This window comes from Pecten maximus, chromosome 4 (genome assembly GCF_902652985.1).
Source record: "Pecten maximus chromosome 4, xPecMax1.1, whole genome shotgun sequence".
Classification (NCBI taxonomy): domain Eukaryota; kingdom Metazoa; phylum Mollusca; class Bivalvia; order Pectinida; family Pectinidae; genus Pecten; species Pecten maximus.
In genome coordinates, this window is record NC_047018.1 from 26,675,085 (window position 1) to 26,701,626 (window position 26,542).

A 26,542-nucleotide genomic window follows, 5' to 3' on the forward strand; every position below is an offset into this window, starting at 1 on the left:
CTGCTCCTGTACATTGAATGTATCATCAAGCCAGGTGTTTTTTGTTTCAAATTTCAGATCTAAATGCAGATGTATCAACGCCTAGTACAGTTCTAGAATACAAATGATGTCTGTATGATTGTGTCAAACATTAAATTTCTAAGGGCCATCCATGCATTCAATCCCTCTGAAGCAGTCAAATTATTATGATTTTAAAAGTGTATTTTTCTTAAAATGTTTTTATATGTATCCAGATGTACTCTACCTGTTGACTAAGATCATCTGGTAGAGAACACATATTTCCAAATATAATGCCACAAAATATGTTTTACAGGGAATATAAGCTCAACATGAATTAGATTTTTCCAAAAACAAGTCAGGTGGTTGACCTCATCTTAAGCCATATTCCAATTATTCCTTATTAAAAACTTTTTTTTTTTTTTAGACATGTTTCTGTTTTTTTCTAAGAGTTAATGAATAAAGAAATACTAAAAAGTACAACAGTTTCCAATACCTCATTTATCATCCTTAAAATAGACTTTCTAGAAGGCTGACATTTGATTCAGTATAAAATCCTTATATATATTTTATATTACGTGCAGAACAAGTTTCATACAAAACTTGACAGGGAAATTAAAACTCAACCATTCAGAGACATGTTACCAACACAACAGCATACACTAGATTTAACCTAATAAATGAACTGTGCACTTTTTCCACATGTGAAATTTGGGTGGAAAAATATCTTTTTCTATTTATACCCTATACTCTATGTAGTAAAAACAATCTAGAGTCTCTGTTAAAAGATTGCAGATTATATTGGTAGATAAGTGAGGTAAGGAATGTTTCATGTGGTTCAATTAGCACACCCATCCTCTTTTCCTGAAAAAGGTGGGGTGTGCTTTCAGCGGCAGGTATACTTATTACATCCAATACGGTAATGTATAGATCTGCTGGTAGGGATTCAAAGCCATACCAACCAAAACAACTTCAGCTTCTGTTATTGATGTTGAAATCTATAATCCTGGTGATGTAGTATATGTTTGATAATGTCTAATAAAACTTATAATACTGTAGTGACCATTCTTTATCAACTTTCATACAATTTAACGATGTACAATGACATATAGACTTTTCATCAAAACAGGAAATCTAACGAAAATAAAATTAAAGCTGTAAGTGGGATTATCAGAGTTTATGAAATGCTTTTCTATATCATAAAACCTGAAAAAAATTCTTATAACAAAACTGTGGAACATGTTGATGTGAAAAAGCTGTATCAATCATTGACGCATTTTTCCAATGATAAATTAATACCAACACAAAAATGTCTTTGATTCTGTCATCAAGAGTCAGGCAGACAATTTGAGGTGCTAAGGGACATAATTATATTAATTACCTGTTAACATTACCAACAAACGGTCTTGATACTGTTGATTGGTCTATCATCCAATTTAATTATACGTAAACTAAAATTACACATGCTCTATAATAAGTTTTTTTTTAAATATTTTTCAAATTAGTAATTAATTATTAATTAATAAATAGTTGTAACATTTTATTCTGGTTGACATGTCCTGATGCAGTACAAAGTCAACAATACATGTATGTTATCTGTTAACCCTATATTCTGTAATCCGGAGGAAGGGAGTCAAATTTTGGCAATTTTAACATAAATACAATAGTAAATACAAATGTAATAGTTTTCATGCTTAACTTAAACAATATTGCTAACTTTCCTAAAACTCACTCATTTTAGAAAGAGAACTTTTTACATAAAATACATGTACCAACATATCAAAACACCAATCATAGTGAAAGACCAATTATTACCACAACAGATACATCTACAATAGTATGGCTGAGCCTCATATAAATGTATAATACTGCAACAATTCACTTTGATAAAAATCGTCAACAGGTCATAAAAAAGTCAAATTATTTCACAAAATTAAATTATAAAGACAAATAAGTGGTCCCCATTGAACGTTCTATGAGACCAACACATGAATATGTTAGGTATCTAATGCCTGACTCTGGAAAACTCCACTATCAATGAAGTCAAAAAATCACCATAGCAACACCACAAAGGGCATACAACTCAATTCTTGAGCCTTCACAGATTTTCACTGGATGACACTCCCCAGGGTGATACAGGTATATGAATCACAGGTTGAGACATGTGGGATATACCCTACAACTAAATATAGATTCAACTTATATATAGCAGCACAAATACTAGGACTCTAATGGCTTGCTGGTGGTCATGTGACCATATCCAGGGGTTTCTCTAGCAGTTCTCTAAGGTAGTGGAGTTGAATTGGTTTGTGTGAGAGCTTTGCATGGGCCTCTGCTATACTGAACCACTCTCTCGTCCGACCTGCAAAATATAAATACAAAACATTTTTACTGACCATGATCAAGGAGTGTACCTTAAGTCTACTTGATGTGATACTTTCACACAGCATTATTCTATGGCCCAGTCTCCAAGGACAATTGTATCAACAAACTGACCATATATCTGATAATTGCAGCAATGATATTAAAATTCAACATGCATAATATATTTACTGTCCACTAGTTTCAATATAAAACACAACATGTGGTCCATAACTATAACAGTAGCCTGAGTTTCCTCTGGCCCTGACACCATGTCTGGTGTCTGCGGGCCAGAGGAAACTCTGGCTATGTATACTATAACAGTTAATGCCTAGTATCACTTCTGTTTATTGTGGATCAGTTACACTATGAGTATTAGTATCTGCGCTTATTACAACATCAATAGGTAAAGGACCTTGAGATAACTTTCAGTATACTCAGAATAAGATTCATTTGTGTGGTGCAAAGATAATTTGGAAAGATGCAAATCTTAAACACAAATAGTAATTGAAATTTCCCCAAGCCCTCAAAGACTCCTCCTCTGTAAAGCAAAGACTGAAACAATGGATCACTGACAACCATTCACTATTTGGCAAATAACTTTCAATAGTTTCCATATATGCAAGTGTACAAAACATTAATTCACCTTTAAATATCTTATTATATTGTAAGCAACACCATATATAGCTGCAAGTATCAGGTCAAAAATATAAATGCCAGTTAAACACATACCTAGACTTGCTGCCATAACATAACAATGAAATAGAAAAGAAGCCTATCCAGAAACTGTAATCAAGGGATGTTATTTGGTTATGTAATGGAGGTATAGGTTGGAGGCCAACCAAAATTTAAAAGACTTTGTCTGCAAATGCAATCAATACTCATGTCTTGTCTGCTTTGATGTTACTATTTTTTAATCAAATGCTGCCTTCACAAAATGAATAGCTGGCTCTTAAACTTAAACCCAGAACATCTCACAGGTGAGTCATCAACATGCAGCATCCCTTTGTCATTTCCACGGATTTCGGAGTAAGTTTGATCAATACCTGACACATTAAACATGTATATGTCTGTGTACTATAATGTATAATAGCACTATGTGTAAATGTTACTTACTCAGACTAACATGTGTTATATCTGCACCTGATATGCACGTTTTCTTTAGGTGAGCATTAAATCATTCAGACTACAGGTCATAACCTTGTGTAAACAATAGTTACCAACATAAATCAATGGCACTCTGCCTTACCTAAAACACAACAATTGGTAAGTCCCTGCAACTATAAATAGAGTGTACCATTATGAAATAAGGGACCATAGGTTCAATCAGAGAATGTGCAGACATTAACATTGGAAGCTGCGAAATTATTTAAAACCAATCACTGGCTCTTTTCTCCAAGGAAAGCAATGAGGTGGCTATCCATGTTTAATGGACAATTGGTATTGCACCAACCGCAATCAAAATAAAATAACAAGAGGCCAAGGGCCATGGATTTTGATATGGATATCAGGAGAGGATGTTTCTCTTTTAAACTAAGACCTATCCCCCCCCCCCCCCCCCCCCCCCCCCCCAATGACCTTGAAAGTAGATCAAGGTTGTTCATTTGAGCAAACTTCATAGTCATACATCCCTGCATGCCAATTGTCAAATAGCATGACCATTATATAATGCCTCGAGCTCTTGGTTATTGCTCTTAATAAAGTGTATAAAGATTCTGACCACTCTGACCTTGAAAGTAGGTCAAAGTCATTTGTTTGAACAAACTTGATTGCCCTCTATCCCAGTATGTTACTGGTGCAATATCATGGCCCTAGGCCTCTTGGTTGTTAAGAAGAAACATTTAAATATTTCAGCACATTTGGTCTCTGTGACTTGGGAATGCAAGTTAAGGTCATTCATTTGAATAAACTGCATAGCCCTTCATCCCAGCATGCTATTGACCTAATATTATTACCCTAGGAATCCTGCTTATTAAGAAGTTATTCAAAAAAATTTCAAGATTTTAGCACATTTGACATCTGTGAGCTTGAAAGTAGGTCAAGGTCATTTATTTGAACAAACTTGGTTGTTCTTTTTGTGAAATTTGTATCCTCCTACTTTCCTGATATATTAAAGGTAAATATTATTGAGGTTAGGAGTAAACATGTCATTATTGCTCGAAAGAATAATAAATTCTGTTGAGCCAGAATATTATATGTTGCTTGAAACTTGAAGGAAAAAGTGAAGCCTTTGAACAGAAGTTAGATGTTTCATTGAACATGTATTACAAGATAAAATCATCTGATTTTGCAAAACTTCTCTTCTCATCTGCAATTACCCAACCCTAACATAAATTTGGCTGAGCCCTTAATACATTGAATCCTGTTCCTAAGTTTGAAGCCATTCGGAAAGTATTTGGGAAAGTTATTTAGTACCAGTAAAAAAACAATGTTTTTCATAAATAAAGTGACCATAACTTGGTTACTAAGTTTGATGATAAAAAAGGCATTTAACCTTTATATCAAGTTTGAAGAAAATCTGTTAAGGACTGTTCCAGTTATTTCACAGAAATGACTGAAAATGATGTTTTAGTTAATGAAGGGGCCATAACTCTGTCAAATAAAGTCCAGTAAAAGTGGTCAGCGAACATAGCCGAGCCCTTAAAGTTGAGGCTTTTAACCTTGTTACCAAGTTTGAAGTAACTCTGATCACATTTGTTGCAGTTATTGCACATAAATGAAGCACAACATATTGATGTACGGACGGACCAACCCAAAGGTCCAAGGTAGCCTAGGGGATAAAAATCCACAGACGGAATCAATGTTTTTTTTTTTGCATTTTCCCTTCCATCCATCACATATGATAAGGTAATTTGCTAAGTAAATCAAGCCTTCAATTATAATGTATAATTCATAACATTGCTGTGCCTACTCTTCCAAGCTGTAGTACGTATACCTTATTACAAAAACATTACAAGAGCCTATGGTAACGAGTTTGTAATAAACAATGCTGATATTTGGAAACTATCATTCAGATCTAACACATTCATTACCATTCGGATCCCTCTCAGGATCAGAAATAAGAAATGGGATCAAAACCCAAGGGATATTGTTGAAGGAAGACCAAGTAAAACATTGGACCATACCTCTATGTATGAAGTTTACAATTGTAGACACATTTAAACAGATAGTTGTCTATGTTACATAATAGTCATCCTCAGTCAGTCATTTTAGTAAACACCACCAGTAACTCAGTAAGCAAATTATACATTTGAAAGTTTCAGACTTTGCATAAAAAATGTTATTTTGGCAAAAAAGGAGCTGCAAATATACTTCAGGAGGGTTGATACTGTTGATGTTTAAACTGTCACCCAGCTCAGTGATTACACTATTGAACAGTCTATTTCTGACTCTATATTACATCACAAGTATAATCTTGGGACTCTACTAAATCAGATGTACACCTACACATTACTACCAACAAAATTCTCCAGTGTAACAGTAACTGTCCTCTTCCAAAGTCATTATTACTATGGGAATGACAATCCTTGAAATGAACCTGGATTCTTGTAAGGTAAACCTCTCAATCAAAACAAATAATGTTTTTCTATTCTTTCCAGAATCAAATTAAGCAACGTTAACATAATCATAAAAAGAATGCACTGTAAATTTGTAATTTGAAGAAAATTAATTAGGTGTTATTTAACATCCTATCACCACACTTAGGTCCTTTAAGGATGCAAGCTAGCTGTCTTCTTGTCCGGGCCAACTTAAGGAAGGCTTTTTAATATATGGAAGGGTTCCATTATTTATAAAATTTTACAGCATGACAGATCCATTATATACATACCATCACAGGAAAGGGAAAGTTATATATTACATTTTTACCAGTGAAATATCAAAACTTATTCATTTTATAAAAGTGATATTTTTCACTAGTGAAGAATATCATATTTTGAAAAATATCACTTTTGCTGATTTGACCAATCAAATTAATGATTAGAAAATACCAAAATAATTGACCAATCAGAAAGCCCGACATATATGTCAGCAACTAGACAGGGGAAACTACTTTTTTTTGTTTACAAATTATCGCTGTAGTCCTAGTAAGCATACGGGGTAGGGTTTTCGTTGATAAAAAATGTAATAAACAGAATATCTAACAGTGTCTTCAATAAAACCAAATATATTTCACTCGTGTGGCTAATATTTTGATATTTTTCACTCGTGCTGCGCACTCGTGAAAAATATCAAAATATTAGCCCCACTCGTGAAATATATTTGGTATTACTGAAGACACTGTTAGATATCCTCTATATATTCTACAGAGAGATCTCTCATACCTACACAGGAATGGGACAGGTATATATCCTATGGTATAGATCTCTAAAGCATCAGGCACGAAAAATCAAAGACTATTTTTATATATATAAACATGTAACATAATTGCGATAATTTTTTGTTGTATAATTTTCAGTACAATTCATATTCAACACATGTAGAGAGCAATAAAAGCATGAAAGCTAACAATCATTACATACAGATTCAGTAGCCCTTTGATACCATAATCTAAATATTTAATTTGTTATGTATTATCGATTAAATTTACAACAGTGTTAATAGACATGAACTTGATTGATCAACTTATATTAATTATCACTATATATGTATAGACATATGTAGGGGGCCTGAGGGTTTGACATTGGGAGAAATAGTTACCTATGATAAAGAAAGGGGGTCTGAACTAGAATCTAGCTTGTAGCGCTGCAAATATCTTATAAAGTAAATTGTTTTTGTACACAAACTGTAATGCAGTCTTTGATAACAAAGTTTAATCTATGGATCATTCAATCCAATTCCAGTCATTACATTTGACTGAACAATTCTTGGCAGAACATGAAAGACGGATACATTAAACTGCTCTACAAAACCAACATACTATCAGAAGGAAATGATCAAAAACATTTAGTGCTGAAATACTTTTTATCCTAACCTTGAGAATGACAGTGATCTAAGCTTGTAATGTTATAAACCAAGCAAAAACACAAACATAAAACAACAAGTAATTTTAAGCTAGCACTCCTGAGAGTTACTGATGAGAGTACAGACAATCACAAACAAGAAAACAATGTTTAATCAATTATACCCCTGATTTAAAGTCCCCACACAAGTGTTGGTATGATGTTGAAGCTGCATCATTCGAAATCTAAAACCCCCCAAAAAAATAAAGCTCTGCATGTGCTGAGTGTTACAGTGGCATTGCCGTGGTGTTCACCGTTATTGATGAGACCATGCATGCAGACCAGTATGCAAGACGTCATGACTCAGGTTTGATAACAAAATACTCATTTCCTTCAAGTTCTTTATACATGCCTCAATCATATTCACCCCCCCCCCCCCCCCCCCTTTTTTTTTTTATATATAATTAGAGATTTATGCCAGCAACAACAATATTGTAATGTTTTTGTAGCACAAACACAACACAGACATCGATTCCCTCTGGGGTTATATTTGATGATTCAAAATTGGTCAGACTGATTCCATGGGGTAATTAACCATCATACACCTTGAAGCTTTGTAAAAATTCTGTTGAAAAACAACTTTGATAACAAGCAGATTCCAAAATACATTCTTGTGGTATCATTCTATTTTATTAACATTTAAACATATGTCTGATACTGGAATTAATCAGACTTTTCCATCCGAGTGTTTTTACAAACACATAACACAATCTATTAAAGTGTAAGGAACCAGATTCCACATGTGATAATGAGCTATTTTACAACTGGAAATGGCTAAGTTTATCTTAGGAAATACTCTGGTATAAATCTAAATGATTTTTTTATAACAAACAGCTGAATAATCTGTAACACTGACAGTTATATTCTGTAAATCACTGTATTTCATAATACTTTTATCCAAAACACTGCTTCATACATATTTACCCTGGTAATTAACTATCTCAATTCATTTGCTGGAAGTTGTAATACAAATACTCACTGGCTAGACTATATATATAGTGTGACTTTACCGAAATTATGATTAGAATGAAAAAATTATAAAATTGCACTTAAAACCTTTCATGAAATATGACATCATACTCAATCTTATCTGTAAAAGTATATATGTAATGTTTACATATATGTTAGATATTTAATTTTGAATGGTAATTATAACTACACATTTTAGATACAATATGATTTGTGTTAAAAAGTAAGAGAAAAAACTAAATAATCAAAAGATATATGGTACCAAAAAAGATAAAAGGACCAATCCTGAGTACAAATGATAGTCAAAAATGTGATTTAATCCCTAAGTAAAATATAATAAAGTTTACTCCCTTCCCAGGGGCAAACGTGAGACCCCAGGGTCATGAAATTCACAATTTTGGTAAAGCATTTTAAGACCCTTCCATTTATGAGTACATGTATTTGATTCTACCTTAAAAAGAAGATTTTTGATATTTCAGTCAATTTGACCCCTTCTGGCCCTGTCCCTCTGTCCCCTAAAGGGTGGGGACCATATGATTCACATTTTGGTTGACCTTTGGCGATGGGAAGGTTTTTGTTAAATTTCATTAAAAGTGGTTCAGGGGTTTCTGAGAAGAAGTCAAAAATGTAAATTGTTTACAGAAACACGACAGATGTGTGTTTCATACTAGGTTCAGGTATAGTGCTGTTATCATAATTTACAATGTCAATCAGAGTTCAATGCCAACTCACTTCCAAATTCTGCCAAAATTATCATTTGTACAATTTGCGTCATTTGATATAACATTGAAAAACTTTCTGAAAACAAGAGGCTCACTGTTTATACAAAACTGGTTCCTCTTCTTCTAAGGATGCTTTAAATCAAATGCTTTCATTCATACAGAAGAATTGGATTTTAACCAATTTTGTGCATAAATCTGCTTAGTAGTTCAGGACAAGTAGTGTAAATTTGACAAACCAAGAATGACATAGGAGGGACACTGTGCCATGACATAAGCTAATTATTGGCCCTTTGGACCAGATGAGCTAAAAATTGATAACAAACTTCACATATCAAAATCAAATATGGCTGTCTGTTGGCCCATTTCTTTTCTGGTGGGTTTCAAAATCAAACATGGACAGCTTTGAATCAGGAGGGACCTTTAAATGAGACTTGAGAAAGATCTTTCAAGCAAGTCTCAAGAAATAGTGATAATGATCATTAATGACAGACTACAGACATCAGACCATGGACAATTTGAATTGTGTGTTTTAAAGCTAGGAATAATGCACAAGTACATGCATTTTACTTTTGAAATACAATGTATATGAATTCATTGATGTGTATACCATGTCCTGATCATGCGTGTCTACCTAACAGTACCTGTTAACAATTACTTATGAGAAGCTTATTTACTCTGTCTACCTAACAGTACCTGTTAACATTTACTTATGAGAAGCTTATTTTCTCGGTCTACCTAACAGTACCTGTTAACATTTACTTATGAGAAGCTTATTTACTCTGTCTACCCGACAGTACCTGTTAACATTTACTTATGAGAAGCTTATTTTCTCGGTCTACCTAACAGTACCTGTTAACATTTACTTATGAGAAGCTTATTTACTCTGTCTACCCGACAGTACCTGTTAACATTTACTTATGAGAAGCTTATTTTCTCTGTCTACCTGACCTTACCTGTTAACATTTACTTATGAGAAGCTTATTTACTCTGTCTACCCGACAGTAACTGTTAACATTTACTTATGAGAAGCTTATTTTCTCTGTCTACCTAACAGTACCTGTTAACATTTACTTATGAGAAGCTTATTTTCTCTGTATACTTGACAGTACCTGTTAACGTTTACTTATGAGAAGCTTATTTTCTCTGTCTACCTAACAGTACCTGTTAACAATTACTTATGAGAAGCTTATTTTCTCTGTCTACCCGACGGTACCTGTTAACATTTACTTATGAGAAGCTTATTTACTCTGATTGCACCATGTGTATCTCCACTGCCTCATGAATGGTAAATACATGTACATGCATGATCAGCTATCCTTGAGGTGCCACAGTAAATGTTTAACACATGTATATGTATGTCGACTCAACATTAATCACAGAAAATACACGTTATTGACACAATGACTTATAACAGGTAAATATGATATACATGATCCACTTATTTCTCTGGCAAATTGTATATACTTTGCACAATTGTACATCATCAGACTTATACAGCAAATCAAGCTTTCTACCACATTAATAATGTATAGCCAACTGTACAAATCAACAGCAGATTATTTGTTAGCTTGACGGTATCAGATTATTTGTTAGCTTGATGGTATCAGATTATTTGTTAGCTTGACAGTATCAGATTATTTGTTAGCTTGACGGTATCAGATTATTTGTTAGCTTGACGGTATCAGGAATGTGGATCCAAATCATTGGTTTATTATCGTGGTTCCAGTCAGACAATTTCTGGCTGTTTTGCACCTTTTAAGAACTCTTTCTAATGCCTAATAAAATGTAACCTGTTGTGACACAATCAGGGCCATGGGAATGTTTATAAATCAATCTATCTAGATATACATAGAATTATTGTTAGTCTGTGGTAAACTGAGGTATATGATTTCCATAAGAACATAAGCAGATGCTTTGGTGCAATCTTTATAAAAACTCGTGTGGAATATTCCTTTAAGGATTAAACATGTCTACTACACTGTACTTCCACTATCAATATCACGCACCTCTGTTGGAAAACAATTGTAACAAAAATATAGAGAGCTGTTAAAAACTGATTCTATGTTGGTATCAATTATAAAATCTGAGATTTAATTATAAACAGTAATTCACAAAGGAATCCTTTTATCTGACCTGACCATTATAGCACATTATACTTATTAGACTATTGAGTTTATACATGCACTGATTAACTGCCCTAGCTTCTCCATCCTCACATTCATTTCTCGTAACCCCAACAGCACTTTCTCTTCTTCTCTAGATCTCCATTAATGCATATATTTCCAATATGTGTTGGATTCTCACATGCTGGTTAATTACCTCCAGGCAAGTATTTGTAAAATGATAATAAGTTTATTAATGTTTGTGTAGAGATTTTGTCTTGAACATCAGAAGAGAAGCAGTAACGGATACCATGCCATATTTATAATGGAGAAGCAGATCAATAATTCCTCTTGGTGTTGTTTACACAATCTTCCACCATACATACTCAACACTTCCACCATTATAAAGTAAACACAACTTCACCTTTAGACTTCCATCATTTCAATTCAGGCAGTTAAGTTTTAACAGCTTTCAATATCACATAATAACTCGAATCCAAATAACTTCACAGCGGGGGCCATAAATGAATTGAAACTTTAAAGAGAATATAAATTGTTGTATAGGTACTCTATCAAATGAACAAAAAATGTTATCGGTAACAGATTTAATTTTCAATGAAACTCAAAACAATTAGTGATAAAACCTTGCCAACACTCTAAGGCAGTAATTTTCACCAAAAACCTATCTGAACAAGAACACTCAAGTATGTAAAGTAAACATCTCCTTAAATTTACCATGACATACTACAGCCAATTGCATGGTAAACGTATCCAAAATGAAGTTTCATAAGAAATGATTCAGATGTTAAGAAGCTAATCATTGATCAGAATAGCCATAACAATCCTTGACTTCTAGCCATGATCTTTTGGATATGATGAAATCATGGACCTGCAGGATCTGTAGGTTATAGTTGAACCATCTACCTTTAAATTTTCATATTTGAGAATTGTTCTTGTTCACTTCACATGATACATATTAGACATGAAGTAAAAAATCATTATCATGGTTTCATGATAAGCAGTCTGGCTAAATATTAATAAAACAGGACATTTAAAAAGTAATTAACAGTATACAACTGATACAAATCCAATATAAGGTCTTGTTTAAACTCTTTTCTAATATGTGTTGAATGAGTACCACTATACTACAGGGTCACAGCTAGCTAGGGTTCACTAACTTCATTGTTAAACAAAATGTACACAATCACAATCACAAGAGTCAATGTTTAAAATTCAAAATACACAGAAGAAGATTTCTGGCAAATATGTTCTCTAAACAATTGTATTGACCTATATCAGTGATTTGGAGAGAAACAAGTGGAATATTTGTTGTTCTGTGTTGGGATTAAAGATCTAGCAATCACACACAGTCAACAAATTCGTACAGGGCGGTGTAAACAATGTGGAGTATTGATCATGTACCAGACTGGAACCACCAGCAGCCATTACTGATGCTATCTTATCATACTCTATCATTCAGTGGAGTCATATATTGGTGTTAAAGGGGGATAACTCTCTTATTTCCTTAAAAAAAGGTTACCTATTAAATTAGGCTTTACCCTGTGTTCTATTCAGACAGGCCTTACTTGAGGTGTGAACATAATAGTCATGCTAATATCTGAACTATATTTGGTGTTTTGAAATGTAATGAAGTGAAGGATATATCTCAACAGTATTCCAATTATGTTTCGGAGATGTTCATTGTCTAAGCTGGTGTCTTCAGATCCATCATGATCATGAACGTCAAGAAAATGTGTACCAATCTCTTTAACCATGGATTTTATCAGCACCCTGCCAATAAAGACCTTATCCTATAATAATGGAGAAATTTCAATTAATACACAAAATGACTCCACAATGGATTAATGGCTTAGAATACATTTTCTTAACCATATATAGTGTGATAGCTGCAGGCCTGGTAATATCAATACACTATAATGGACAAACGGAGCAGAATAAACAGGGATTTGTGTAAGAGCTAATCCATTTGTCAGTGAAAGCTATATAGCCAGAGATCTCTATCTTTATTGGAACTGAAACAAACCACCATATGAATCACTCAAATTTCCTGAATAACCCTACTCCCAGACAAACACCTGATAACTGTATCAATGTTGAGGTACCAACTTTTTGCTGGATTTGAAGTGATATGCAAGTACATAAACTTCAAAAATGACCTTAAACCTCAAGGTCTTAAACCTTATGAATGATCACCCAACTCTGGTGCAGAGCGTCTCATTACCATGTATGGTAGATAAATATGTATCTAACCTGTTAGGCTCTAGACAACAGGTTTATATAAGATTATGTAAACAGATATTTAACTTCAAAATTTACACTCAAGTGTGACCTTTGACCATTTTACCTTGTCAATGCTGACAGATCACCCAGCTCTAATCTAGTGTAGAATGTCCCATTACTATCCTATTATGTAAATATGTATCTAACCTGTTAGGGTCTAGACACACGGTTTGTAAGATATATATGTTAACAAATATTTATCTGAAAATTGTTCAAGTGTGACCTTTGACCGTTTTACCTCGTCAATGACGACTATCAAATTGTAATCAAGTGTTGGTGTTACATGTCGTTTACACGGGATCATCTTCGTTTACAAGGGATCATCTTCGTACAATCCTATGATTGGATTGCTATAGTGTATACGTAGTATTTAGATGATGGGAAGTAAGCAGTGAGCCGAGATAAAGGAAATCAAAGGGTATAACAGAGTCTTCAATTTTCATAAATTTTGAAGATCAAATTGATCATGATAAATTGAGCTCTTGACAGAGCCCCTACCACAAGTCTCAATGATCGAAAGATAACCGACTGAAAAATCAATATTTTCACCAGACAAACTTTTTCCTTTTCGCCATTAGACATACATGCCACCGAAGCTTTCTCTTGCCACGTTTAACATGTAACACCAATGTTATATTTTGTCAATGTGATATATGTAAAACCTCCTTTCCTGCTTTCATATATAGTATATAAATGTACAGCTTCAACCCAATATCCCTGTTCATTTTGATGATACACATTTACAAACAAATTCATAGAATTCTCTTACATATTTCTGAAGAACAAAATATGTCATATTTACAAAGTGTATGCACAAGCGATATGTGCTTTTTGACTAGATTGTCTCTGACTGCCAACAACTCCTTATTTGATTAGTTGTAAAACTCTTATCTATAATCCTTAAATCTATCATTAAACTTTTACCCCATAATGAACCTGTTTACAATTTCACACAAACTTCCAGTATAAAACAAGAGAGATAAGTAAATGTTGGCTGAATGTTGGGGTTTGGGCAATCCTCCAAACTATCCATCTCCAAGATAGCTAGGCCGTCCATCCAACGGCCTGTCTGATGGGCGAGTTTAAAGGTAAACCTTAAAGTTTTTTGTTGGACAGGCTCACTAATCCTTCCGAATATCTGCCAATATGTAAACAGGTGAGTGACATGATGCCTAAACATTTCCCCAACAAATCTCAGGCATGAACACCAGATGAAGTTATAGTGTATGTGACTCGCTATGTCCTATGTAACATTTCATACAATTTACCTTAATCTACAAGTGTGTACAGATGACACAGGAATAACAGCCTGTTTGTACCTTTTTTGGATGAAACATCATGTCCATTAAGTATATAACTTGCTTGATTACCAGGGAGGTGAAATTGACCTTTAGTTTAAGTGTAGGTTGTACAACTTACCTATCAAAGAGCTGACATTGAGTTCAATTTAAGTGTAGGTTGTACAGCTTATCTCTCAGGGAGCTGACATTGACCTTGATTTAAGTGTAGGTTATACAGCTTATATATCAAAGAGCTGACATTGACATTAATTTAAGTGTAGGTTATACAGCTTATCTCTCAGGGAGCTGACATTGACCTTAATTTAAGTGTAGGTTATACAGCTTATCTCTCAGGGAGCTGACATTGACCTTAATTTAAGTGTAGGTTATACAGCTTATCTCTCAGGGAGCTGACATTGACCTTAATTTAAGTGTAGGTTGTACAGCTTATCTCTCAGGGAGCTGACATTGACATTAATTTAAGTGTAGGTTGTACAGCTTATCTCTCAGGGAGCTGACATTGACATTAATTTAAGTGTAGGTTATACAGCTTATCTCTCAGGGAGCTGAGATTGACATTAATTTAAGTGTAGGTTATACAGCTTATCTCTCAGGGAGCTGACATTGACCTTGGTTTAAGTGTAGGTTATACAGCTTATCTCTCAGGGAGCTGACAGTGACCTTAATTTAAGTGTAGGTTGTACAGCTTATCTCTCAGGGAGCTGACATTGACATTAATTTAAGTGTAGGTTATACAGCTTATCTCTCAGGGAGCTGACAGTGACCTTAATTTAAGTGTAGGTTATACAGCTTATCTCTCAGGGAGCTGACATTGACATTAATTTAAGTGTAGGTTATACAGCTTATCTCTCAGGGAGCTGACAGTGACAATACTTTAAGTATAGGTTATACAGCTTATCTCTCAGGGAGCTGACATTGACCTTGATTTAAGTGTAATTTATACAGCTTATATATCAGGGAGCTGACAGTGACCTTTCTTTAAGTGTAATTTATACAGCTTATATATCAGGGAGCTGACAGTGACATTAATTTAAGTGTAATTTATACAGCTTATATATCAGGGAGCTGACAGTGACCTTAATTTAAGTGTAGGTTGTACAGCTTATCTCTCAGGGAGCCGACATTGACATTAAATTAAGTGTACTTTATACAGCTTATCTCTCAGGGAGCTGACATTGACCTTGATTTAAGTGTAGGTTGTACAGCTTATCTCTCAGGGAGTTTACATTGACCTTGATTTAAGTGTAGGTTATACAGCTTATATATCAGGGAGCTGACATTGACATTAATTTAAGTGTAGGTTATACAGCTTATCTCTCAGGGAGCTGAGATTGACATTAATTTAAGTGTAGGTTATACAGCTTATCTCTCAGGGAGCTGAGATTGACATTAATTTAAGTATAGGTTGTACAGCTTATCTCTCAGGGAGCTGACATTGACATTAATTTAAGTGTAGGTTATACAGCTTATATATCAGGGAGCTGACATTGACCTTAATTTAAGTGTAGGTTATACAGCTTATCTCTCAGGGAGCTGAGATTGACATTAATTTAAGTGTAGGTTATACAGCTTATCTCTCAGGGAGCTTACATTGACATTAATTTAAGTGTAGGTTATACAGCTTATCTCTCAGGGAGCTGACAGTGACCTTAATTTAAGTGTAGGTTATACAGCTTATATATCAGGGAGCTGACATTGACATTAACTTAAGTGTAGGTTATACAGCTTATCTCTCAGGGAGCTGAGATTGACATTAATTTAAGTGTAGGTTATACAGCTTATATATCAGGGAGCTGACATTGACCTTAATTTAAGTGTAGGTTGTACAGCTTAACTCTCAGGGAGCTGACATTGACCTTAATTTAAGTGTAGGTTATACAGCTTATCTCTCAGGGAGCTGACATTGACCTTAATTTAAGTGTAGGTTATACAGCTGATCTCTCAGGGAGCTGACATTGACCTTTATTTAAGTGTAGGTTATACAGTTTATCTCTCAGGGAGCTGACATTGACATTAATTTAAGTGTAGGTTATACAGCTTATCTCTCAGGGAGCTGATCATAATATTTACTTCAATTTTAGGTATTTGTTGAATTGGAAAAAAATATTAGTCAAATGTGTAATTGTGATTCACAAAAACTATGAAGTTCCTTTCAAAATGGTAATTTATTCCCCATTTAATTTCTGGGAACAATTGACATCCATTTGTATAATCAGACACTAATGTATAAATTGTGTCCTTATTAATCAATTTACATACATGTACATTCATATTATTATTGATTTATTTGTTGAAAATTCTTTCCAGAATAAGCTGAGAATCAAGTCAGTAAAGTGTGATATTCATTCAATCTATTCAACATAGATTTTAATTTTCACACTTAGCATCAACCCACATCACCAAATCAAAGCAGTTTGTGTTTAAATAGTCCCCATCATTCAAGGACAGTTGTGTCTCTTAGTCTCAACTAATGATCGTGGCTGGACTTTAAGAATGTAAACTTACCTATAATTGAACTACATTGTATAACAAAGAACTGTAATCGGCTAATACCATGTATGGGACATTGTACTTTGAAATATGTGAATGCAATGCAGTGTTAGAACTTTCAAACAAAAGATATTCGAATACATGAACATGTCTGCAAATTTCTAGGTGGGCGGTATTACTCGTATATCATGGTACAAAGTTTGATGGGAAGTACATTGTACCATGGTACAGGATTTTGTTTTTGTTTATCGTCCTATTATATAATTAACAGCCAGGGTCATTTAAGGACGTGCAAGGTTTTAAAGGTGAAGGAAAGCCGGAGTACCCGGAGAAAAACCACCGGCCTACGGTCAGTACCTTGCAACTGCCCCACGTAGGTTTCGAACTCGCAACCCAGTGGTGGAGGGCTAGTGTTACAGTGTCGGTACACCTTAACCACTCGGCCACCGCGGCCCCCACTTCCCTGGTACATGGTACAGGAGGCCAAGCACTGGTATTTTGGGTACCATCATAGATTTCTTTTAAATTATCAACGGACTGCACATGTTATAATTACATACCAGTAGATGAAATGGAATCCTCTTAGTTTAATTTCTATTTCCAACAAATTTGTTGATCAACTAGGCAAAGCTTGAGCCTCTTAGCTTTCTAAGTCATCTGACTACTTTCAAGTTCTGCAACTATATATAGGAATGAGCTTGACATGCTCCACATTGAATAATTAAAGATGGCAGACAAAAGCAATATGAACTGCAAAAATACATAGTGAAAGTGTTCAGTATTAATGCTGAATTCAGCATTTTGTAAATATTTCCCCCCATATGTGTCCATGTTAAATTTTGGCAATACAAGCTATTTCAGTATTTCAAGAAATTCCCTCTTCCATAAAAATGATACAAAGATTTTTGGGAATTCTGCCCAAGCCAGTCTTCATCGATAAATTTCACAAGAGGATTTTGGAAAAGAAAAACAATACAGACACATTGTTTAAAATTGATTGAAAAAGATGGCACTGAATCGATCGTCATCGTCATCATCATCATCATCATCATCATCATCACAATAACCTTGACATTGGATGTTTGCCAATCAGGTCATTACATAATAATCCCCGACCCATTTATGCCTGGAGAGACGCCAGGTATTGGTGTATAGACATGTGTGTCTGCTTCAATTTACAATATTATGTTGATTGTATCATAATCCAGTTACATACAAAGACGAAACATGGGTGTACCACTCCCAAGTCTATATATTGTACCTGCTATTAGCTAACCTTTCGATTGATCCTGGGAATACTTACGTTTGTGTGTATATAGTGTATACACTGGTACCTTGAAATTCCACCATAATTCATCCCCGTAATTGTAAGGTGTCTGGACACACAGCTGGCTAAGGATAATTACCACAATTAGTAGGCTAGTGAGCTACTTCACTTCAACGAAGCATGTGAAATACATGTGACAGTAAGAAATGTTACTGAAGTAGCATTAAGATATGACTAGAAACAAGTCAAATTTTCTTTTTCAACTGCAGCAACTAGTACAAGACAGGATGAAGTGATAATTAGATTAGGCAAGCATCTATGAAGATTTTCATTAAATACATTCAATATACATTTGACAGTCTGAAAAATATTAGAATACAATCCTTGACATAAAAGTGCAGAACCCCCCCCCCCCCCCCCCCTGATCTTTTCATTGTCTAATCTTCAGGCCTAGATACAAAATATCATTTCAGCCTTGATGCATCAACATACATATACTTATTTGTTTTAAGGCGATATTTTCCGGAACTAAATCAGCTTCTAGCAGACAACCATTCAATAATTTGACATGGTCATCTTTTTGTTATGACTGGCCCACTGTGACCTACCATGGCTCATCCATTTTGTAGCTTGGCGTTGTAGGAACAGTGCTGCCTTCTAAATTATTTTTCTTCACCAAAAATCCATATATAACTGATTACTAGTTTAATGTCAAGCTGAGAACACATGCTTATTATCTTTCTGGAACCCGTTTTCTTGGTGCTTTGAAGTATTTGTATTTGTATTTTAGGTTTATATAATACCATACCATACTGTACCCCAAGATTAATTGATATCCTGCTGTGACCAGATCATCTCCCAACTTTCCACAGGAACCACTAAATTATGAATTCTAGATAGCATTAGCAAAGTGTTTTTCAAAGCCGAGGATTTTAAGTGTGTAGACCACACTGGAGGAAAGCGATAGAACACCACAGCAGATGTACATGTTTGCATAGATAGTGTCAAAACATCAGCATTGTCTGCAGAACTTGATGTTGAACCAGTGTACAAACCTTCTTCTTACCACTCAGCAGTAAAGATAACCACTTCTCTACAACACGCCTGATGAAGTGCCTACTTGTGCTTGTACAAAAACAAAACTCCAACATAAAAGTAAGAATATATTGTTATTTTCTGGAATTGAGAAACTGTACAAAATTACAGATATCAAAATATCAGTTTTAGAACAACTTTGTTCATAAGTACATGTTCATGTAGCAATGATAACTACATACATCTACCAAGTAAACAGTTCTTAATTAAGGTAACTGTACTGACTGCTAAATTAAGGGTACAGCTGTACTGACTGCTAAATTAAGGGTGCAACTGTACTGACTGCTAAATTAAGGGTACAACTCTACTCACTGCTAAATTAAGGTTATACAACTGTACTGACTGCTAAATTAAGGGTACAACTCTACTCACTGCTAAATTAAGGGTACAGCTGTACTGACTGCTAAATTAAGGGTACAACTCTACTCACTGCTAAATTAAGGGTACAGCTGTACTGACTGCTAAATTAAGGGTACAACTGTACTGACTGCTAAATTAAGGGTACAACTGTACTGACCTAATCTTTTTTATTTGCAATAATCAAGGACATGAAGGAGACTTGTGAAGTTTGATTGAAAGAGAATAAGAATCATAAATCAACCAAATCTTTTATTCTAAACTAAACCATTGCATCATCCCAAACTATATCTGTTTGTATGGTTTATTTGTATGACCAAATATCATGCAATGTAAATATTATCATCTAAATGCCTACAGTAGCTGATCAGCTCCTAATACATATAAATTATAATCATACATGTGCACTCACAAGAATAGGACACCTAAAGAATCCGGAGAACATTTTCTAAATACGTACACTCTTATATAATTATGTCCTGGATGGGTAAAATTATTTCTGGATACACATGATTCGTGGTAAACTAACCGATTGAAATTTTATCCTATGTCCAGCATGCAAGACAGAACAAGAACACTACAAACAGATGCATAATATGCCTGGCTGATCATATTAAAAACTTAATTACCTCCCCCCCCCCCCACCCCCCTCAAAAAAAAAAAAAAACGTCAAAAATTTGAAAGAATAGGAATTACAATAATAAATTGATTCAATACTATTATTGTTAGGCCACACAAGAACATTCATGCCAATACATTGGACAATAACACATTATCTGACTTCGACCACTGAAAAAAGCCAATTATTGGACAGACAGAGGGAAGGATGTAGACAGTATACTAAAATAGGTTTGTCGAGATCTGATGAGTATATAAAGGTTTCAGGCGCTACAGATGATACTGAACTGAGAAACAGGCATCATCATCGTCATTGTCATCGTCATCATCATCATATCATCATCATCAAAAGGAATCAATAGACAAATTTTTACTGGCTGATATCAATGTACATGTAGAAAGAGGCATGAATGTAGCTTAGTTGTACCTTATTTTTCAATCAATTCACATTTTTAATGCATGACTCTATACTACGATTACAAAGATTATACCCTACAGAGTATTATTAAAGAGTATATATAGAACAATACCTTACTGGCTGAAACTGTATTTCAGTCAAAAAGTATTGATTACCAGTTATGATCTAGTTGGTATTGATTACCGGTAATGAGTCAATCCGGATTAAGGACCATTTTATTCCCAATCGTATGCCCAATGGCTTTCATGAAATTCCATTACCCATACACATTTTCTTTCTGAAATTGAATGTTGTGACATAATTTTCATTTTGTATTGAATATTATCTGATAAGCTTATGTATATACACTTATATGTGCAAGTATTCATGGCAGATAATTCTGAGGTCTTTGATACATATAACATTCAGATTCACAGCCCACCCCTCATGACTCTTTCAAAATTTGTGAATGCTCGACAGTCTTCAGAATTTGTTGTAGCTTTCACCTTTGAAATATTTTGTTTGCATAATAAATCTGATCCACATATATATATAATACCACTTATACTTGAATAAGATAATTTTTATAATTCAATATACACTACTGTATATGCATATCTTTAAAAGTCCAGCAATACATTTTCGCTTCATAGCATAGTGCAGTTGAAATAAATATCTCTATTGAAAAAGTATCTTAATTACAGCTTCAACTTTTCATTGTAGAGGTCAGATATCCCTGCTTTCAAATTTTCACTCAACCGATTTTGTTGGCAATATTGATATCCCAAATTCCCAAGTAGGAGCAATTTTATGAATTTTTTTTTAGTCAAATCTCATTTTATCAAATTCATTTCTTTATGACCATATATTTCTAAATGGCAAAACCAACTTTTGTGTTTTCTCTGGGTGTCAAACATTGTACTGCAAATCACTAGTCAAGTGCTCAAATAGATTGCATCAAACAGAAATTCCGTCTAGTAGTAGAGCCAGGAACAAGTGGCTGCTATATATAAGCCACTACATAATTTACCACTGCCACAAATGATATTGTTTCCCCAATTGTGAATAGACATACAAATGCATTAGACCAATACAAGGAACTAAGAACAATACTGAAGCCAGGAGTAATCAATGAACCTGTATATAATACCACTATGATCCTTTGTCAATCATGGCAGGACAAAAGATTTACGCCCCATTCCTGTAATCTAGTTAAATTCACTGCTATAATCTCTTACCTAAATAATACATAAGAATAATACATAAGTACATAAGACTGGTATATAGACATTTTGATACATTTCTATAGTACACATCATAATGCTACCTATTATTATTGATAACAGGATAGAAACCTACAGTACCAGTGATGAGTGACAGGAAGTAGCTATATAGATACCATTGTTATAATTACACGTTTTTTACATAGACAATCTTCATTTTCAAATTCTTTAGTCCAAATTAAATGACACCTCAGATCCCAAAATAGCAAAGGATGTAAAATGATAAAAAATAAATAATGATAATAATATTATGTAAAAAATCAAAAATGAATAAATGCAATTGGTTATAATGGTCGATATATATACATTTTGTATATGCGAAGCCAAAGTGCACATATATAACCTTTCTTGGCATGTTTAAATTAATGATTTCGTCATGGCCCTGGCCTGTACCCAAATTATATATATTTAGTTGATGACAATATAATGTAGTTAGCCTTAACCCACATCTATCTAAAGTTAGATCAGAGTTCAACAATTATGAAACTATCCTTATATAAGTAGTATTAATATTATTTGAAACATCTGTTAATTCACCCATATGCTTTACAGAATCGAACATCACATACATATTACATATAAATATTTGTATAAATTTACAATGAAATTTATTATGTTCCACATTTAGTGTATCACTGTGTAGTAATATATGTGTACACCAATCAAACACACCTTTATCAATATTTTCTACTCATATAACTTCATGGTCAGCAAGAACCTGTCAGTCTAGACCATGAACATGGCTATAAGATATAGGTGTATCATCAGATAATATATCTACTGTAGTATCAATGAACATATATCCTTGTCAGTCTTTTATAATCAGAGTTTATACATTCTTCATTTGTCCATTGTGGTAATTGAAAACTTCATGAGTAGCTTATATATAATACATAATCTGTTTCAGTGTTTTATCGATTTAATACTGAACATATGAACATAGTCTTGTCAATTATTTTCCTGGAGAAACCAAGCAGAGATAATCTAAAGTTTCTAATGAATCAATCATTGTTTTCAATTTATTGCATGCTGTTTCCTTAACAAAACTGCCATCTTGTACAGTAGTATTGACAATTAATTATTCATAGTTAACAAAAAAAGAGAATGTCACATTTTGATGTGGGTAAAAAACGAAAAACAACTGTTTTGTATATCAATGTTTATATACAACTATATATGGTCATCCTTTCAATATTTGCATCAGTCACCTAGTGCTGAACTTCAAAGACAATTCAATATAAATTGGATTCACTGATCTGTAGTTCCATATCTCACAGATGCACAGCTATATAAAGGAATGTTAGTAGTATTTTATGCCTCCATTGGGAATCGAACCAACGACCCCTGGCTTGCTAGTCTGCTGCACTACCCATCAAGCTAAATTAAATTCCTCATAGCACCAAGCCAGTATACTACTACAATGAAGAAGGTGACAATTATTATCACTGTATTCTCCAGTATAATAATAACGAGCACCGCAAACAGATGCAAAATCCATTCCTATTCAATGTTTTATATATGTAAAGTAGATGTACATGGTAGCCATAGTGTAGTGTCTAGGTAATAAATATGCTTGCACTGGCGATTTAGTCACCACAAGTGAAAGACATCATTGTAAAATTTAACAGTTTCCTAGCAAATGATTATAGATAAGATTAAATTCATCGGAATGTGAAATGTAGCTTGAATTCAGCATCTGCAACATTTAAAGTGTATCGAGTGCAGGAAATATATTCAAAACAAACAATTGAGTGCTTTAGAAAAATATTCATTTTAATGTCTCCAATGCCTGATTGTTTATGCTATTATTCATATATTTATAGAGATTCAGTTCTACTCTAAAAATAGTAATAATCTATAGCTATATACTGTACTATTTTTGAACATACATCCGGTGGACATGGCCTCTGATGCTGCATTATAACAGCTCCCATGGTATTGATCGGACAAAATAGTCTGTAATCCCATAGCCTTCGTCAAACCGGACAGTTTTACTGATAAACCCCGACGACAACAATATGTTGTACAAGTACATCAATAACTGTGAAACGAGAATACCAATAATAGTGGAATCAAGAAAACAAATTTATAGTAGGTATCACATGTATACAGCCTAATAAATCATTTGGAATCTTATAAATTGATAGCAATTTACTGGACCACAAAAGAAAATTCTGTTTATTATATTATATTATGTTTTTTTTAGGCCCATCAAACACTGATGGGAATAAAATTTACCATATTCAAACTAAAAGTAATTAAGGACTCCAGATTTTGCTGATACCATCATCAATAATATACCTCTATACATAGACCTGTTTACAGCTGAACACTAGAGTAAGGTATGGATTCACTCCATTAAGATTTTTTTTATACACATTTATGAAAAATCATTATAACTGTATCACATGGAGGCACAAAGGCACCTCTGACTTAACCTGGATGATGTCAATCAAATTAATAAGAGAGCAATGCCATAAATCAACTCTTAGATTATAATAAACAACTGAAATCAAACGTTTGGCTTTCTATAAAGTCTGTAATCTTTACAATATGGGTGACAACTGGAATAGATCTGGAACAGGACTTTCCAACACTGATTCTGATTTGGACACTATACATTATATATCTAGATATGGACATGTTAACTCTAAATATCCATTCACACAGGTCTGGATCTTGACCAGACAACACTAGGACTGTTTTCATCTATTCTTGTCCACAAATCAAATTCTTTGGATCAGAGTTGTTCATTAAGAAATGAGGATGGACTACTTAATGTCTAAAATGTTAAGAAAATGATGAGCTGATTTGTCTGCATTATAAACTAATGAGGCTTTATTACATATTCCTATTCACTGGACAAACAAATTATCTTTGGACAGACTTTGATCAGAAGCATGTTAAACAAATATTTATGGTGGCAAACCCTAACTGTGGACACAGATCTTGTTGACACTGACCCCTATCCACAGCTCTCAGTATGTATAATTACTAATAATCAAGAAGTTGAATTCCAATATCTGTCCTCTGAGAGTGTATCCTGATATTCCACTAATTGTAAATCAAACATCATCTGACATGATCTGTATCATCTTCCATTCCAAATGGCTGAGTAGTGGTAAATGAAGTATATATTTTAGAATTTATATTGATCATAAATTTATAAGTAGCATCTCTAATGATATGGAATTTTTTGTTCTAATTTTTACCTTAATTGACATAAGTGATCTTTCTAATAGCGGTATAAAATCTTGATGATATTCCAAGAGATAAATGGCAAATGATGGGGCTGCAATAGCTCAGTCAGTTAGGACTTTAAATCTGCCCTACATAACCTCAGGAAAAGATCAGAGGTGTGGTTCATTGCTCTCTATTCCTAGCAGTTTGTGTTTCTTGGGATACTGAGAAACGGACTGGTCTGTGCATTTATGGTTGTCATGTCCTTAGACAAGACAGTTTTCCCTTATTGCTCTGGATGGAATGCAACCGGTCTTACCATGCTATTCAGAGAGGTAGCCACCAGCTACTACAAAGATAGACTGCCTTAAAATGATAAGAGATAAACCCAACAACAACAAATTTTCTTGGGTATACATATAAGTCATTTCATTAAGATAATTTTAACTGTACATGTTCATTAATCATATTAATTGCATAATTAGATCTTATTGGTTGTAAGAAATAATTTAAATAAAGCCATTGTTCAATATTAAGGAAGCCATTTTCATTCACCAATCTACCTCCCATCTAAGGAACGGCACACATACATGCTACGGGATCCGGATGTGTCACTGATTTGTAAGTTTGTCATGAATTCCATCAGTAAACTGAGACCTAAAGTTGTGTGCTAAGAGTTTAAATTTAACTGTCATAAAATTCTTGTTCAATATCATAAAATCAAGTATTCAAATATTTCAGATGTTCCAAACAGATATCTGGATACCCAGTATATATACATGTATATAAGTTGATCGAATTCAGGAATCTGTTAAGCATTATTCTGTACCTCATAATTAAAAATGTTTTAGGCTATTTCAACATCAAATATAAATTTTCTACATTCTAAAGTAGAGAGTGATTAAATATGTTGTCACAGAATTACAGTATACATTTCTGGAGTCTAAACATTCATGATCAGTGCCAGGGAGTACAGTATGCAGCTAGAGAGTTCCATTATGCATGCAGTCTGGACAGGTAGATTGGCATTTATATAGCATGTTTAGCTGTATCTGATGACAGATGTCAATAACATACACATCAGAATCAGTTAACCAATATT

The 26,542-nt window shown here is 33.9% G+C and overlaps 1 protein-coding gene across 1 annotated transcript in view; it reads right to left on the reverse strand.

The window, feature by feature from the left end:
- Window positions 1–408: 408 nt before the first annotated feature.
- Window positions 409–26,542, reverse strand: part of LOC117325655 (diphosphoinositol polyphosphate phosphohydrolase 2-like) — a 35,266-nt gene continuing 9,132 nt past the window's right edge. The window contains exon 4 of the mRNA XM_033882051.1: window positions 409–2,359. Coding sequence (XP_033737942.1) covers window positions 2,244–2,359 — 116 coding nt within the window. The 3' untranslated portion in view covers window positions 409–2,243. The remainder of the gene's footprint in view (window positions 2,360–26,542) is intronic.